At 43.7% G+C, this 18,470-nt stretch overlaps 1 protein-coding gene across 1 annotated transcript in view; it reads left to right on the top strand.

Moving 5' to 3' along the window:
- LOC118425387 (peripheral-type benzodiazepine receptor-associated protein 1-like) overlaps positions 1-18,470 on the top strand; it is a 52,020-nt gene that overhangs the window by 27,806 nt on the left and 5,744 nt on the right. The window contains exons 16-34 of the mRNA XM_035834195.1: positions 292-342; positions 681-1,224; positions 1,700-1,801; positions 2,053-2,090; positions 2,559-2,644; positions 3,286-3,385; positions 3,712-3,829; positions 4,142-4,225; positions 4,463-4,573; positions 6,245-6,432; positions 6,821-6,899; positions 7,304-7,465; positions 8,095-8,235; positions 8,624-8,943; positions 9,913-10,008; positions 11,135-11,305; positions 11,718-11,897; positions 13,938-14,094; positions 14,926-15,119. Of these exons, the coding sequence (XP_035690088.1) occupies positions 292-342; positions 681-1,224; positions 1,700-1,801; positions 2,053-2,090; positions 2,559-2,644; positions 3,286-3,385; positions 3,712-3,829; positions 4,142-4,225; positions 4,463-4,573; positions 6,245-6,432; positions 6,821-6,899; positions 7,304-7,465; positions 8,095-8,235; positions 8,624-8,943; positions 9,913-10,008; positions 11,135-11,305; positions 11,718-11,897; positions 13,938-14,094; positions 14,926-15,119 (2,922 nt within the window). The remainder of the gene's footprint in view (positions 1-291; positions 343-680; positions 1,225-1,699; positions 1,802-2,052; positions 2,091-2,558; positions 2,645-3,285; positions 3,386-3,711; positions 3,830-4,141; positions 4,226-4,462; positions 4,574-6,244; positions 6,433-6,820; positions 6,900-7,303; positions 7,466-8,094; positions 8,236-8,623; positions 8,944-9,912; positions 10,009-11,134; positions 11,306-11,717; positions 11,898-13,937; positions 14,095-14,925; positions 15,120-18,470) is intronic.

The raw sequence follows: 18,470 nt of genomic DNA, 5'->3' as shown, positions 1-18,470 counted from the left end.
GGTTTTTTATTGAACCACTTGTCAGTTTATTAGTCGCCACTTGTGGTCATAACCAATATTGGGACCTCTGATTGGTTGATGGCTATATGATAATTGGTTTCAAGACACAATTATTGCTTTTAAGTCTATTTATTTTAAGTCTTCTCACCGCTGAAGTAGCTGTTAGGTCCCAAATATGTTTAAGTTACAGGATAAGCCAGCAGGGAGAAGGTTTAAAACTCTCTGGTTGTCCGGGCCGGCCTGTGTGTTGATCATGTTGATGCATGTTTGTGTTCTCTGCCATTCTTACAGCGCCAACAAGAGACTGAAGACTCCCACAGACAAACCCTACACCAACTCCAGGTATGTGGCAGCCACGGGGGTTTTACAGTGTTTGCTTTTATCTTTAACGTACCTCAGGAGATTAAAAGGATGGCAAAAGAATTCCAAAATCTGCTGCTTGTTTCCGTCCCAGACAACAAAATGTACATTGTTGCTGTGATGGCATTCAAAAAGGGGACATATTTTCCCCTAAGACTCAGTTTCATAGTCATATTCCAGTCCAGTAGTTTTTATTTCAAATCCAAGAACAAGAGAAATTGGTGTTGCCGTGTTGATTGCATGTTGCCTGTGTTTTTACCACAAAGGACAGAATTTTTAAAGAAACTTAATTAAGAAAAACTCCATTTTCCCTCCCCCAGGCGAGACTGCAGGAGTTGGACTCCCAGCATGCCGAGGGGGAGTTGCTATGCCAACGACAAGCAGAACAGTTGAAGGACTTGTCCGAAAAACTTGCCAAAAAGTCTGACGTTCCGTCCGAACATTCCGCGCCTTCCGTACCGGCAGCTTCCGTAGGAGTCCAAGTGAACTTAAGGACAGGAACGCAGAAGTCTGTACAGACCGACGCACAGACAGACATATCAGGGTCTGAACGGACAGACGCACAGACGACTTCCCGCGAAGCCGACCGGGAAAAACGCGTGAACCAGATCGTGAAACCAGTGCCAATCGTCGGGGCCAAGCGGTCTGCGTTTGAAACCGTCTCACCGGCTGCAGGAGTGAACGGCACACCCGATCCAGCCCCCGCGGTGGTCCCTACGCCGGCTAAGAGGTCGAATTTGCTGCCTGTCAATCACCTTGTGGTCGCTACGCCGGGTCAGAGGTCGATCTCGCCGCCTGTCAATCACCAGAGTCTTGCCAAAGAGCTGTCCTCCGCCGGGTTCCACCCCATCCAGGATCCAGATGGTGAGTACTGGGCTGTAGCAATCTTGAAACTTTCGCGGTGTCTTTCTTTTTGCAATTTTCACAGTAACCTCTCCACCACAAATACTTGACATGGTGAATATGTGTTTCTTATGTTTTACAATTGTGCTACTGAATTCTGAACTATGAATTAAAACACCTGAAAAACCTCGAAAAGCACTGGCCTGCAAAGATAGTCTGCTCTTATTAGAATCCTGTGCATGTCTTTAGAGAGTTAAAGCAGAGATACAGACTTTGCATACTAGTAGTAAAACTTTATTCCAACACAAAAAGTTCCAATGCAACAAAATTTAACTCTCCTGCTAAAGTATTCTTGAGAATTTAAGTGCCCCGTCGTGCACATCTTGACATTGTGTATGAATGAAGGAAACTAAAAAAAAGCACTCACTTAATTTTTGCCAGTTTTTTTACTTTTTCTGGAATTAGGACAAATATTAATTTTTTTCCTGTTTTATAGGATCGGGAGACTCCTGGGACGAGGCCAGTACGTACACTCTACCTTCTCACAACGACAACCCCAGCCCTGAAGCACAGTCTCACACACAGCAGGGATTAAACGGTGAGTGTCTGCATGAGAGAATTTGTAATTAAATTTAAATCCAATTTTTGTGTTGGAAATTACTGTAGCCATGTACCTACCTTTCTTCAGTACCAACACCAAAGAATCTGATGAACTTGCAGCTAAGAAAGGAAGGAGTCATGCAGAAAGTTAATGACATTTTGGGAGTAGAACATCAGTTGACATACATTGTAGTTGTTAAATGTAAGGTTTGACTAGAGATTTAATTGAATGTTTTCTGGTTGTTTCAGGTTTGGAAGAAGCCGGTGGTGATGCAGACATGGACAAAGTGAGTAAAACTGGAATTGTGTGAAACTACAAAATGTAGGTCACATCGCAACTACATTGTAGTACTCATCTAAATCTAAAAAGAAGAGTATGTGGCATCTTGTGGGCTAGGGGTTTTGGGTTAACACTCTTAATACTCTGATACACGCCAATGGTGTGCCCTTGCGAAAGACACTTTACACGCCTTTAGTAAGTTAATGGTGGAATAACACCCACTATAGGCCTGTCAGCTTGTCTGTCCACACTTCATGTATGTCCTTATTTGTTTGTTTGTTTGTTTGTTTGTTTGTCCTCACATTGGTGAGGACACACATTGATATGGTACGACAGTGTGCCAATAACTAGCTGTGAATATTTTAATCATCTAAAGCAATTGAAAGCTGTTATACAAAACATTATTTAAGAATACAGTTATGTAGCTTTGAGTACAGTAAAGTTGATTTATGTTTCATTTTCCCTATCAACACAGCAGGTATCCGAAGGCAGTGAGACGGCACCGACAGCCAGCAGCGAGGCTGTGCAGGACAGGAAAAAACTCGCTGTTTATATTGCAAGGTAGTTTTTTTTAATTTTTTTTCTTTCTTTTTAACACATACAAGAAAAGAATGAACCATCCAGGACAACTGGACTGTTAAGCTAAGAGAAAGACAAGCACATACATGTGTAACGGAACGTGTCGATAGAACACGGTGGAGCGTAGCGAACGGAGTTCGAGAACGAATAGAACGTTACCGGTGACTTATGAAAATAAAGAGAGTCTCACAAGACAGACGTGTCGTCAATTCGTCCGACTAGTTGTCATATCCAACACATGTAGCATGCTATTATAAAGTGTTTCGTCTACAAGTTTAAGTCTTCCCATGCTGTACATGGTGCCTGGCGTCCATTCTGAAGCCCTTAGGCCACACAGTTGTGCAACCACTACAGCAGGGGGCTAGTCTGCAGGTAGCACTGTGTGTTCAACTCTCACACTCTTTCCCAAATGCTAAGCAGAGAAAGCAGCATGTACCATTTTCAAAGTCTTTCATATAACTCAGTCGGGGGATCAAACTCACGACCTAAGGATTGCGAGGTGAACACTACTTCACTGAGTCTACTTCTCATGTGGCCATTGCATCAGTTAATGTATCAACTAGCAAGTTTCATGAAAGAAAACAAAATAGTGACACACTACAATATATATTTTTTGTTCCCAGATACTCCTATAACCCGTACGATGGACCTAACGATAACCCGGAGGCAGAGCTGTCGTTCCAGGCGGGGGATTACGTGTACGTGTACGGGGAGATGGATGAGGTAGGTGCAACATTGTGGCAACATGGGGGGATTTAGGTTTGCTACATTGTGTCAGAAGGGGGGGGGGGGGGAGTTTGTTACATTGTGACGAAGCAGCCAGTGGATGTTTGGTGTCGTTTTTATCCACCAGTGTAAAAGTTAGTGACATTTTTATTGTGAGAAAAAGTTTGAATGTTACATGACATTGTAGAAACTTTGCTATGGAATACGATGTAGTTGAGACTTGTAAGACTTGAGGGTCCTCTGCCACCCTCCATTGGAGGTTTCCTCTCTCCCCTCTGTAGGGTAAAACTTGTAAGACTTGAGTTCCCCTCTCCCCTCCTCAGGACATGTTCTTCCAGGGGGAGTTGATGGACGGGTCCCGTGGGCTGGTGCCCTCCAACTTTGTGGAGCGGGTGGCGGATGAAGACATGCCCAACTGGAGCCCCGCACAGCCGTCAATCAGTCAGGACTTTTCTTTTTTCTTTTTCTTTTTTTCCTTTAACAAAAATTAGTATAAGATGTTTACATGAACACTGCTGAGGTTACTTTGTTGTTCTTTACGAGTGATGAGGTAATGAAATTGTTGTTTTGTTGTTGTTTACAGCTGAGGAGGTAATTTTGTTTACAGGTGATGAGATGATGTCTTTTTGTTGTTATTTACAGGTGATGATGTAATGTTGTTGTTGTTGTTTACAGGTGATGAGGTAATGTTGTTGTTGTTGTTGTTGTTTACAGGTGATGAGGTAATGTTGTTGTTGTTGTTGTTGTTTACAGGTGATGAGGATGCTACGCATGTGTCCTTCCAGAGCGAGGATGAAGTCAGCATCAGTCAGCTGGTACCAGATGGATCCACCAACGGTCAGTAGGAGTAACTTTTCCCCTCAGTCACCCAATAGATGATTTTTTTTCTTCAGGCCTATTGTTACAGCCCGTAGGTCCAGTTGTACATGACTTTGCTTCATTGTTGCAAAAGGCAGGGAAGTTTTCTCGGTAAATTGGATGTACATATCTAGTCTGCTCATAGCTCATACATGTAGCATCTGTCCTTGGAAGAATCACGACTGTCTGCATTTCCCCTGATGTTCTGTTCCCCAGTAGACAACCAGCCTACCACAGCCCTGCAGCTGGCCCCCACCCTTCCAGACAGCTTCACAGATGTGCTGGACAGCCTACAGAAACCTGACACAAGTCCCAATAAAACTCCAGGTACTATAATGTTATATAGAATTAAAGTCTCAAAGTGCACCCAAGACTTGTATTCAGTTTTTTTTACCCTGTGTTTTCATTTTACATGTAACGTTAAATTGCCCTAATTGTAGAAATTGAGAGGGGCGAGTAAGAACAGAAAGAAACAAACATGCCACACCCGGGATTGAACCCGGGGCGGTGGATTACAAATCATGACCGCTATCGCTGTCGCCACAAAAGCTTAGAGCTGTTGGGCAAGGACGGTAGGCGGTACTTGAACACCACTGTTACACTACTCCCCCTTTTCTTTTCAAGATTCGTCCTCGAATCTCTGAGATCGATATCCCTGTGTGGCACACCTTAGCCTGTTACTCACAGTGTGGCACATCCGCTAGCCTGTTACTCACTGTGTGGTACATTTCTAGCCTGTTACTCACAGGGCCGGCGTGGGAGCCATTGTAGAAATTGAGAGGGGCGAGTAAGAACAGAAAGAAACAAACATGCCGCCACCTGGGATCGAACCCGGGGCGGCGGATTACAAATCATGACCGCTATCACTGTCACCACAAAAGCTCAGAGCTTTTGGACAAGGACGGTAGGCAGTACTTGAACAGCACTGTTACATAATTTTCATTTTCAACAAAAACAAGGATTTCTTGAGTTAATGAGGAAAGCTTGTTTACAGCCTGATATCCTGTTGCCCCCCCCCCCACACACACAGTGCCCTTCAGTACTGTACATGACCTTGAGAACCTGACAGAATGTCACCCCCCTCCCACAGTGCCCTTCAGTATTGTACATGACCCTGAGAACCTGACAGAATGTCACCCCCCTCCCACAGTGCCCATCTGTACTGTACATGACCTTGAGAACCTGACAGAATGTCACCCCCCTCCCACAGTGCCCTTCTGTACTGTACATGACCTTGAGAACCTGACAGAATGTCACCCCCCCTCTCACAGTAACCTTCTGTACTGTACATGACCTTGAGAACCTGACAGAATGTCACCCCCCCCTCCCACAGTGCCCTTCTGTACTGTACATGACCTTGAGAACCTGACAGAATGTCACCCCCCCTCTCACAGTAACCTTCTGTACTGTACATGACCTTGAGAACCTGAATGTCACCCCCCTCCCACAGTGCCCTTCAGTACTGTACATGACCTTGAGAACCTGACAGAATGTCACCCCCCTCCCACAGTGCCCTTCTGTACTGTACATGACCTTGAGAACCTGACAGAATGTCACCCCCCCTCTCACAGTAACCTTCTGTACTGTACATGACCTTGAGAACCTGACAGAATGTCACCCCCCCTCCCACAGTGCCCTTCAGTACTGTACATGACCTTGAGAACCTGACAGAATGTTGCCCCCCTCCCACAGTGCCCTTCAGTACTGTACATGACCTTGAGAACCTGACAGAATGTCGCCCCCCCCCCCTCCCACAGTGCCCTTCAGTACTGTACATGACCTTGAGAACCTGACAGAATGTCACCCCCCTCCCACAGTGCCCTTCAGTACTGTATATGACCTTGAGAACCTGACAGAATGCCGCCCCCCTTCCACAGTGCCCTTCAGTATTGTACATGACCCTGAGCACCTGACAGAATGTCGCCCCCCCTCTCACAGTGCCCTTCTGTACTGTACATGACCTTGAGAACCTGACAGAATGTGGCCCCCCTCCCACAGTGCCCTGGCCCCAGAACCTGATGGTTGAGAAGCAGCTGACCAACAGCCTGGTGCTGAAGTGGGATCCGGCTGACCTTCCCACAGAGGACATCCTTCACTATGCAGTCTACCTGAACCGGGAGCTCAAGGCCAAGGTGCCGCCGGACGCCAAACCCAGCGCTCTGGTCGAGGGGGTTGACCCGGAGAAGGTCAGGGTTTCACATTACATTGTGTAGCAAGATATTCTGTTTATTACTGTCAATGTTATGATAAAACTGTATTCTTGCCTGCCCAAACAAGGAGAATATTCTGCAAAATGATTACTTCAAAGTTGACAAGACACTGGGAGATAGGAGCTACAAACATAGCAAGCTCTGGCCAGAGCTGGTCTGTTTCACAAAAACATGATTATACTGGCTAAACAGATAGTTTAGCCTCAAGTTGTCCTTTTTTTGGGTATTTATTTTATAGCATGTGAGTTGGTTAGGTTTGCTTCGAAAGTATTTACACCTGTCTAGTAAACTGTGCATTTCTAGTTACTGATAGATGATGGTAAAACTGACTTCTGCCCTAACACATTTATTATCTATGTTACAGACGTACAGGGTCTGTGTGAGAACCACAACGAGAACAGGCCAGTCACTGGACCCACAGGCAACATTACTGGTGGGGAAAGGTACGCATTTGGTGTCTTTTCCTTCTAACATCATTCAGACTTTGTTCTTTAGCATCACCTGGCAAGGTAGCCAAATTATATAACTTTGAAACGGGAAAGGTTCGTGGATTTGGTGTCTTTTGTATTGTATTTTTCAGACTTCATTCTGAAGCATCTCCCTGCAAGATAGCAAACTTTGAAGCTTAAGGATGTTGATATTATCTTAGGGATGGTAATGTCAAAAATCAATCATAAGTAGGGTTCTGTTCATACTGAACGTCTGCTTTATATTTTGTACACTGATGTGGATGTCTATAATTTTCTTTTCATTCTGTCGACGGCTTGCTGACTGATGTTAACCTGACATACTGGCGATATGATGATTCAACAACTGCTGTTCTTTCTTCCATTGTCCTTTACTTTAGATGCGACTTTGGCCCCCAGTAGCCTTCACGTGTCAGAGATCACCCCCACATCATGTGAGCTGTCCTGGTTGCCTAGCAACAGCAGCCACGCCCACAGTCTGGTGGTGAACGAGGGTGAACCCAAGATCCTGCCGCCAGGAGTCTTCAAGCACAGTATTACTGGTAAGATATCATACATGCAGAGGTCAGGACCAGTCTAGTACATATTGCACTCCACAAATCCTTGTCTAATAAACGTCATTTATTGTTCTCAAAATCAATACTTTGCAGATTCTCTAGTTGATGTGTCCGTAAAAGTCAAACTTCTACAATGTACCACTCTGTTTCTGAAGGAGAACAGACGAAACTATTTCGTTGGTCGATGAGCAGTCGATTGCTCATTTCTTGACAAATACTAGAGTTGATGATCAATCAAAACTTTTTAGCAAATTTACCTGCAACCTGAAAAGTGATTAGATCCCAGTGAAGAAACGTTTTCTAATTTCAGGTCTCCAGCCAGGAACGTTACAGAAGGTTGAGGTTAGGACGGAAAAGAACAGATATAGTTAGGGTTAGGTTTAGGATTAGGATTAGTAACTGAGTACTGTGTCTGTTTTTAGATCTACAGCCTGGGACAATTTTGTACAAGACATGATTAGATCCCATTGAAGAAACTTTTTTTTTAAATTTTCTTGCAGGTCTGCAGCCGGGAACGTTACAGAATGTTGAGGTTCGGACGGAAAAGAACAGAGTTGGGGCAAGGTTTAGGATTAGGGTTAGGATTGGTAACTGAGTACTGTGTCTGTTTTTAGGTCTCCAGCCAGGGACGTTACAGAAGGTTGAAGTTCGGTCGGAGAAGAGCAGCACGAGTTTGTGGGACTTCATCGAGAGTAAAACCTGGAAGAGGAAGGAGAACACGTCCGCCAGCGTGCAGTTTGAGACGCTTCCAGGGGGTGAGTACAACAGGGGGGACTCCTGCTTCTCTAGATAAATGTGATGGGTTCTTTAACGTTGCTAAAGAGTGGTTGAGACTCAGCATATGGATCCAAATCACAATTTAGGGCATCCGATCTAAATTACAGCCCCCTACTCTGTTGCTGTGGAGAACCCTGACAGAATCTTCAGCTGTACCTATTATCTGAGAGGGCATCAATAAATGAAACTGATACATGTATTTGTACCAGAGCCGAGTGACGAAATCACTGTGCCTTTGATTTCCTAAGGTCACAACACAGGCCTAGCAGGGATTCGAACCCAGAACCCTTTGATTTAAGTCCTGATATAACCAAGATCACCATACAACCATCTTCAGACTCCCCTAACCCCCCTATGTTTCTACAGGCCCTCCCGACCCCCCGGTTAACGTGACGGTAGAGCCCGGACAGGAGCCGCACCAGGTCCTCATCAGCTGGCTGCCCGTTACCATAGATACGGCGGGGACATCCAATGGCGCCGTGGTGCAGGGTTACGCCGTGTACTCGGGGCAGAGGAAGGTGGCGGAGGTCTCGGAACCCACGGGAGACAGCGTTGTCGTGGAAACGTCGACGTTAGCGGGTACGACAGTCGGACCCATCCTGGTCAGGACCGTATCCAGCTCTGGGGACTCCATCAACTCACAGTCAGCTGTTATTCCCCTCAGTCTCAAGAAAATGCTGTACCAGGTAAGACATCCTAAACATGTCTCAAGAAAATGCTCTACCAGGTAAGACATCTTAAACATGTCTCAAGAAAATGCTTTACCAGGTAAGACATTCCGCTCAGTCTCAAGAAAATGCTCTACCAGTTAAGACATTCCGCTCAGTCTCAAGAAAATGCACTATCAGGTAAGACATCTTTAACAGTCTTAGGATAATTCTGTACCAGGTAAGAAACTCTGCTCGGTCTTAAGAAATGCTCTCACTGTCACGTCATCAGCTGTTTCATATATGCTACATATTTTAAACTGATTTTATCTGACAGGTACATTTTGTACATACATGTAAGACTATGTGCCAGGTTTCTGTCTTCAAGAATTGATAATTTGGTAATTGAAGTTGATCAGGTTTTGCTTAAAGGTCTACTACGCAGTTTTTTGCGCTTCAAACTGAAAACAAAAAATCCATTTTCCGGCCATTTCTTTATATAGTTAGTTGAATCAAGCCAACCACGTTACGGAACACTATTCAAGGCATGTCAGGAGTCGATATTTTCCCTGTGCGAGCGCGTTTGAAAACCTAGGAATCTGCACGCCCGCGCTGGGTTTCAGCCATTTTGTTTCTTCACCGACAAAATCCGAGCAGTCCCGAGTCTGCCCGAGCCTACCTGGAGATTGGTCACGTGGTTCACCGTGACCTTTCGCACGCACCCGGAACTCACCGGAGATTCCCGACCAATAACCGTTGATGATTGATTCTTGTTTGAATTCTCACCAGTGCCTAACTAGGGGGGTCAACAAGTTACAGCGCGCGTAGGACGAAATGTTTGTAGGCTAATTCTCTACATTGCAAACGTGAAATAATGACACAAAAGTATCAAAAAGTGTCAAAAAGTAGTAGTAAATCTGAGATTTCTTAGTTCTAGAATATTTCAAATTTGAGCGCAAAAAACTGCGTAGTAGACCTTTAAGGTTTTTATTCTTTGTTCTCTAACAGAGATCCAAAAATCTTCCGACCTTGTCGTCTTCCCAAGTCATCGCTGAGGAGATACCTGAGAAGCCAACTGTACGGACGGATTCTGGGAAAATACAGGTACGGTAGTTAACAGACCGGGCCAGAACAGCCAAGTTTGGTAAATAAGGAATCTGATACAGTTACTGAGTTAGGATACTCTGGTGCTGTATGTGGATCAAATTCCATGGATCTATGAACAGGAGTTCAATCTGATGGTCACTCAGCTCAGACATGTTGTAAGAGATAGCAGTCATCAATTCAGATGGTCACTTAGAGCGGATAGCCAAGTGTATGACTATGAGGGAACTTTAGGTTTTAGCTTTAGGCATCAACCTCTGCACGTAAAAGAACCAACACGCTTGAGTTCCTTTAAAGAATGACTCAGTGTGCTTTGCTGAAAGCACAAGCTGTAACTGTTGGTATATACAATGTAGGCAGGATTGCCAGAGGTGTTGATTTTTTAGTACATGAATTTGTTGTTGTTGTTGTTGTTTAGGGTATTGAGATGATGTACGAGGGGCGTACAGACGACAGCTCTCCCAGAATTTTGTTGTTGTTGTTGTTTAGAGTATTGAGATGATGTACGAGTTGCGCACAGACGACACGACAGCTCTCCCAGAATGTTGTTGTTGTTGTTGTTATTTAGAGTATTGAGATGATGTACGAGGGGTGTACAGACGACATGACAGCTCTCCCAGAATGTTGTTGTTGTTGTTGTTGTTTAGAGTATTGAGATGATGTACGAGGGGCGTACAGACGACAGCTCTCCCAGAATGTTGTTGTTGTTGTTGTTATTTAGAGTATTGAGATGATGTACGAGGGGCGTACAGACGACAGCTCTCCCTGAATTTTGTTGTTGTTGTTGTTGTTATTTAGAGTATTGAGATGATGTACGAGGGGTGTACAGACGACAGCTCTCCCTGAATTTTGTTGTTGTTGTTTTGTTGTTGTTGTTTAGAGTATTGAGATGATGTACGAGGGGCGTACAGACGACAGCTCTCCCTGAATTTTGTTGTTGTTGTTTTGTTGTTGTTGTTTAGAGTATTGAGATGATGTATGAGGGGCGTACAGACGACAGCTCTCCCAGAATTTTGTTGTTGTTGTTTTGTTGTTGTTGTTTAGAGTATTGAGATGATGTACGAGGGGCGTACAGACGACAGCTCTCCCAGAATTTTGTTGTTGTTGTGTTGTTGTTGTTATTTAGAGTATTGAGATGATGTACGAGGGGCGTACAGACGACAGCTCTCCGGAGAGCGACATTTCAGACGAGCAAGTGGAGCAGTTCGAGCCGTCCGTGGGGCGCACTGTCACCAAGTCACCGCAGGACGGTCTCCCGATGCCCCCTGGTGGTCTGGACAGGGAACTGCAGGAGAAGGTGGGCTTTAAGGGCGGGGAGAGAAATGGTGTAAGAAAAATAACCTGTATATTTTTTAATGACGATGTAGCAAAAGGATAATATGAAATCTAGGCTGGGAGGAAATCTCGACTCTGACTATCTTCTTTTTTTAGCAATGATCAAACTTACCCTCACACTCAAATTTTTTTGTTCAGAATTATTTTCTAAACCTTAGAACCATAGAATAAGTCTTCATGGCCTAAAGCAGGGCACAACTTCACCATTTTCTTTTTCTCAAAATGTTTTTTGTTAGGAGGTTCACTCAGACAGCAGTTACCACTCAGCAGTTAGCACAAACGTCTAGCCTTGTCTGACGGGGAACGAGATACGATAAATATTGCATAGTGAATGAGTAAAGTGATTCATAGTGAGTGTTTTTCTCGATGTGTAGAAACCCGAGATCCGCCCCTCCTTCCGTTCGGAGGTCCACTCAGACAGCAGTAACCACTCAGAGCTGTCGGACATCGCAGAGGAGGCTGAGGAAGATCTGGAGGAGGAGGTGAACTCTGACAGCATGAGCATCGATGTGCCCGGGCTGGAGATGGCACAACCCGTACATCTCACTGCTAAGGTATGTACAAACATGTACTGTACTGTAGTTTATCACATGCACAACCTTGTTAGACGATTGTAAGTTACTGTATTGTGTGAGGAGGCTGAGGAAGATCTGGAGGAGGAGGTGAACTCCGACAGCATGAGCATCGATGTGCCCGGGCTGGAGATGGCACAACCCGTACATCTCACTGCTAAGGTATGTACAATCATGCACAACCCGTACATCTCACTGCTAAGGTATGTAGTTTATTACATGCACAACCTTGTTAGAGGAGTGTAAGCTACTGTATTGTGTGGGGAGGCTGAAAAGGTATGTACATGCACAACCTTAACTTGTTAGACAAGTGTAAGTTACTGTATAGTTTGAGGAGGCTGAAAAGGTATGTACATTGTCAGGGCTCGAAATTCATTTTGCGGAATAGGTGCACTGGTGCACCCAGCTTAAAAAATTGGGTGCACCAAACATTTTTGGGTGCACCACTTAAATTTAAGTAGAATGACAAAAAAAACTAATAACAAAACATAGTTACAAGCTATCAAATTCTTAACCAAGTAACATGACAGACATTTTTATTATCTTTCTAACACTTAGATGTACTCCAGAATATGATGCCTAATAGTATAATTGATATCTTTCCATACATAAACCTAAGAAAATATTTGGGTGCACCCTGAAAAATGTTGGGTGCACAGTTCTAATTTTGGGTGCACACCCAGTATTTCGAGCCCTGACCTGTACCTGCACAACCTTGTTAGACAGGTGTAGATAGTTACTGTATTGTGTGAGGAGGCTGAGGAAGATCTGGAGGAAGAAGTGAACTCCGACAGCATGAGCATCGATGTGCCCGGGCTGGAGATGGCACAACCCGTACATCTCACTGCTAAGGTATGTACAATCATGCACAACCTTGTTAGATGGGTGTAGATAGTTACAGTGTATTGTTTGAGGAGGTTGAAAAGGTATGTACATGTCAGGGCTCGAAATTCATTTTGGGGAATAGGTGCACTGGTGCGCCCAGCTTAAAAAATTGGGTGCACTAAAACATTTTTGGGTGCATCACTTAAATTTAAGTAGAATGGCAAAAAAAAATAATAACAAAACATAGTTACAAGCTATCAAATTCTTAAACAAGTAACATGACAGACATTTTTATTATCTTTCTAACACTTAAATGTCCAGAATATGATGCCTAATAGTATTCCATACATAAACCTAAGAAAATATTTGGGTGCACCCACTGAAAAATGTTGGGTGCACAGTTCTAATTTTGGGTGCAGTATTTCAAGCCCTGACATGCACAAAAGTCATGCACAACCTTGTTAGATGGGTTTAAATGGTTACTGTATTGTGTGGGGAGGCTGAGGTGACAGCACGAGCATTGATGTTCCCAGGCTGGACCGCTCTGCACAACCTGTACATCTAACTGCAAAGGTAGAGTCTTGTAAAGTGAATGTATAAAGTGGTCATTATGATGCTTGGTCATGGGACAGAGGATGATGGTTTAGAAATCATTTTACAGTGATTTTTAGGTACTGACAATGATTCCAGTCCCTAGGAGATCCCTTCTTGAGCATGTTAAACAACCCACCACAGTTATGATGAAGAAGAGTTGGATGACTCAAACCAACCAGTCTCTTACCATACAGCTTTTTTAGACTTGGATTATCAGTGCCTCACAACAAACTCCCAAAGTTCGCTCTTTTAGTCCTGGTGAACGTGCCTTATGAGGCAGTTTGTTAGTTACTACCTGTAAGTCTACAGTTGCCCCTGTAGGACTCACCTTAAAAAAACCAAGTGCAGGCCAGGCAGACGGGTCGCCTTAAAAAAAAAAACAAAAAAAACCCGTCTGCCTACCATTGTCTTCCGAGACAGACGGATGCCAACAACCTGTAAGTCTTTTTTGTGTCAAACCCCCAAAGTTAATGGCTGCAATCCAGGCAATGTCAATAAGCGGCCCTGATGGTCAAATGTAGCACAATCGAGTTTAGATAAGAACCAAACAAACAAACAAACAAACAAAATGTCCATGGTGACATGTACATGTCTATATTCCAGCTGAACCAGCCCCCCGGTGAACTTGACCCCGGCGCCAACACGGAGTCAGACTTTGAGGAACCTCCGCTGCCCAGTACCAAGGTCAAGCAAGGTCATCGCACCCCTCCCACCCAACACTGGAGGGACCAGAGGAGAGGTCACGCCAGTCCTGTGCCAGGTTTGTTTGTTTGTTTGTTTGTTTTTTCAATACTCTCTTATGTGAGGATGCTCCTACTGTACTTGATCGGTTGATGGTAAGGAGTTCTACTCTATGGGTAATTCTAGGGAAAACATGCACACGTGAATCGTAGGTTGATAACTCTGGTACTTGAAGGCGTGGCTATTTGTTATGAGCCCCTTCTACAAGTTAGAGAAAAAAACTCCAAGAGCTATGGAAGCTTGCAGGATGCAGAACACAGTGGAGAAAGATGAAGAAAGGAGGTCGCTGTAGATGCAGAACATAGTGATGATTTTTGAGCTAGTATTAGATACCTTAACCGGTAGTAATCGGAGCATCAATTTTTCTTCCAGTTTATTATTCATTGTGTATGTCATGCAAAGTCAAGTTGACATTTCCTTCAATTCTACAGACAACATTAGTCCTCTAATGTAATGTTGTTTGTGTTTATGTTTACAGACACCGAGCTTCCCGAGGAGGATAACTACAGTCTGACGTTACATAACATTAACTTCTTGTTTCTTTGTTTATTTGTTTGTTTGTTTACAGACATGGAGCTTCCCGAGGAGGATGACTACAGTTCAGGAAGGGAGTCGGACGTGACGTAACATTAACTTGTTGTTGTTTGTGTTTATGTTTACAGACACAGAGCTTCCCGAGGAGGATGACTACAGTTCAGGCGGGGAGTCGGACGTGACGTAACATTAACTTGTTGTTGTTTGTGTTTATGTTTACGGACACGGAGCTTCCCGTGGAGGATGACTACAGTTCAGGCGGGGAGTCGGACGTGACGTAACATTAACTTGTTGTTGTTTGTGTTTATGTTTACAGACACGGAGCTTCCCGAGGAGGATGACTACAGTTCAGGCGGGGAGTCGGACGTGACCTTGCGGGACAGTATGGAGGGTGACCGCTCCGCCCCGCGCTGGTTCGTGGCGCTGTTCGATTACGACCCCATGACCATGTCGCCGAACCCCGACGCTGCAGACGAAGAACTGCCCTTCAGGGAAGGACAACTCATCAAGGTCAGAAATACGGTCATCTGTAAAACTTGTAATTTTACACCTGCAGAGAAGATTGCCTTGAATTGCTGTTTCCAACTTTATTGTCTTCTGGAGGGCGATGAATGAAGGCTGGAGTTATATAAATAATCTACCCACCTAGTCCCTTGACCTCCTGGTCGTTGGAGGGACAAGGTAGACATGAAGATAGGGGGGGAGGGTCTTTTTAGCGAATGCCCACAAACGCCCACTCTAGAGAAGTCCGCGCTGCACGAATCTCATTTTTTTTGCTTGGAATATGTCCACGTTGTGCTCCCATGTATTAATCCTGAGTTTCAAGTCAATCCATTGACCCGAAGTGACATAAATCAAAGTTTTCGATTCTCGATGGTCTTTTTAGCGAACGCCCAGCAAAATGTCTTTTTAGCGAATGCCCACTATATCCACAAAAATATCGGCCGTCGCGCAACGACACCTAAACCTACCGCCACAAACATGTTCAAGATGGTGTCCCATTGATGTGTACGGAGTTTCCGTGCTTTACAAGCATTTTAAGTCCCTGTTTTTGGTCAAAATGTACGGCGACGATACTACCATACTTTAACTATAGCAATTCAAAATGGCGGGCACTAGTCATGTGACCTCCTTGCGGGACTGTTCTATAAGTATCGCGGGAGGGACTGTTGTAGCATAGCTTCTCATACAACCATTTTAGAGTGAATTCTGAACAAGATTTTCATTTCATAGTGCTATCATCTGACTGATATTTACAATGTGGTCATTTTTTCTGTGCTATTATTACCCAGGTTTGAGGAACTTAGTGCAAATTTGGATATTGATTCACCTCAGTGCCCAATTAATGTACAAAAGGCTCAGACACATTAGTGTTATAAACCTGAATAGGGGCAGGTAACCAATACTAGAAAAACAGCTATTTATTATTAACAATACTATTTACATTATAATAATAACTCTTCACCAAACTGGACTTTTCTTATCTTTATTTATCACAGAAACATTGTTACAATGAGGATTTGATTAGATGAGTATCTGTTACAGTGTGTACAAACTTATTTCAAATACAAAAATGTATTTCGTTTCACTTCCTAAATATTTTTAAAGTATTGGAAGAAGTTGACACATAAACAATATTAATTGCATTATTTATGTGCAGTAAAATGTGACCACATGCTATCAATAGCCTAATAAAATGTTGGAACATGGCACAAGCGGGCTCCCCTTCTGAGTACAGAAAGGAAATGTTTTATAACATTTAGTTATGACGTAGAGAATTTCAATTGTAAAATGTTCCTTTATTAACATTTACAAACAAATTGTTTTTTTCTCTTCTTAATAAATGACAACAATACAGGTAAGTAAGGTGTGTTTCCTTTTATAACAGGCCAGGTAAGACGCCGTACAGGTAAGTAAGGTGTGTTTCCTTTTATAGCAGACCAGGTAAGACACCGTACAGGTGAGTAAGGTGTGTTTCCTTGACTACAGACTAGGTAAGACACCTTACAGGTGAGCAACGTGTATTTCCTTTCATTACAGACCAGGTAAGACACAGTACAGGTGAGTAACGTGTAGTTCCTTTGATTACAGACCAGGTAAGACACCGCACAGGTGAGTAAGGTGTATTTCCTTTCATTACAGACCAGGTTAGACACCATACAGGTAAGTAAGGTGTGTTTCTTTTTATAACAGACCAGGTATGACACCGTGCATGTGAGTAACGTGTATTTCCTTTGATTACAGACCAGGTAAGACACCATACAGGTGAGTAACGTGTATTTCCTTTCATTACAGACCAGGTAAGACACCGCACAGGTGAGTAAGGTGTGTTTCCTTTGTCTATAGACCAGATAGGGTATTACACAGGTGAGTAAGGCGTCTTTCCTTTGCCTATATACCATATAGGCCATTATACAGGTGAGTAAGGCGTCTTTCCTTTGCCTATAGACCAGATAGGGTATTATGCAGGTGAGTAAAGCAACTTTCCTTTGCCTATAGACCAGATATGCCATTATACAGGTAAGTAAGATGTCTTTACTTTGCCTATAGACCAGACAGGGTATTATACAGGTGAGTAAAGCAACTTTCCTTTGCCTATATACTACCATATAGGCCATTATACAGGTGAGTAAAGCGTCTTTCCTTTGCCTATAGACCAGATATTAATTAGACAGGTGAGAAAAGCACCTTACTTACCTGTATAATGCCCTATCTGGTCTATAGGCAAAGGAAAGACGCCTTACTCATCTGTGCGGTGTCTTACCTGGTCTGTAATCAAAGGAAATACACGTTACTCACCTGTACGGTGTCTTACCTGGTCTGTTATAAAAGGAAACGTACCTTACTTACCTGTATGGTGTCTTACCTGGCCTGTTATTAAAGGAAATACACGTTACTCACCTGTACGGTGTCTTACCTGGTCTGTTATAAAAGGAAACACACCTTACTTACCTGTATGGTGTCTTACCTGGCCTGTAGTCAAGGAAACACACCTTACTCACCTGTACGGTGTCTTACCTGGTCTGTAATCAAAGGAAATACACGTTACTCACCTGTACGGTGTCTTACCTAGTCTGTAGTCAAGGAAACACACCTTACTCACCTGTACGGTGTCTTACCTAGTCTGTAATCAAAGGAAATACACGTTACTCACCTGTACGGTGTCTTACCTGGTCTGTAATCAAAGGAAATACACGTTCCTCACCTGTACTGTGTCTTACCTAGTCTGTAGTCAAGGAAACACACCTTACTCACCTGTGCGGTGTCTTACCTGGTCTGTAATCAAAGGAACTACACGTTACTCACCTGTACTGTGTCTTACCTGGTCTGTAATGAAAGGAAATACACGTTGCTCACCTGTCAGGTGTCTTACCTAGTCTGTAGTCAAGGAAACACACCTTACTCACCTGTACGGTGTCTTACCTGGTCTGTAGTCAAGGAAACACACCTTACTCACCTGTACGGTGTCTTACCTGGTCTGTAATCAAAGGAACTACTGGTTACTCACCTGTACGGTGTCTTACCTGGTCTGTAATGAAAGGAAATACACGTTGCTCACCTGTCAGGTGTCTTACCTAGTCTGTAGTCAAGGAAACACACCTTACTCACCTGTACGGTGTCTTACCTGGTCTGCTATAAAAGGAAACACACCTTACTTACCTGTACGGTGTCTTACCTGGCCTGTTATAAAAGGAAACACACCTTACTTACCTGTATTGTTGTCATTTATTAAGAAGAGAAAAAAACAATTTGTTTGTAAATGTTAATAAAGGTACATTTTGAAATTTTCTACGTCATAACTAAATGTTATGGAACATTTCCTTTCTGTACTCAGAAGAGGGAGCCCGCTTGTGCCATGTT

The sequence above is a fragment of the Branchiostoma floridae genome, chromosome 11, assembly GCF_000003815.2.
Source record: "Branchiostoma floridae strain S238N-H82 chromosome 11, Bfl_VNyyK, whole genome shotgun sequence".
Lineage (NCBI taxonomy): Eukaryota > Metazoa > Chordata > Leptocardii > Amphioxiformes > Branchiostomatidae > Branchiostoma > Branchiostoma floridae.
This window is presented reverse-complemented; position numbering and strand designations above follow the sequence as displayed.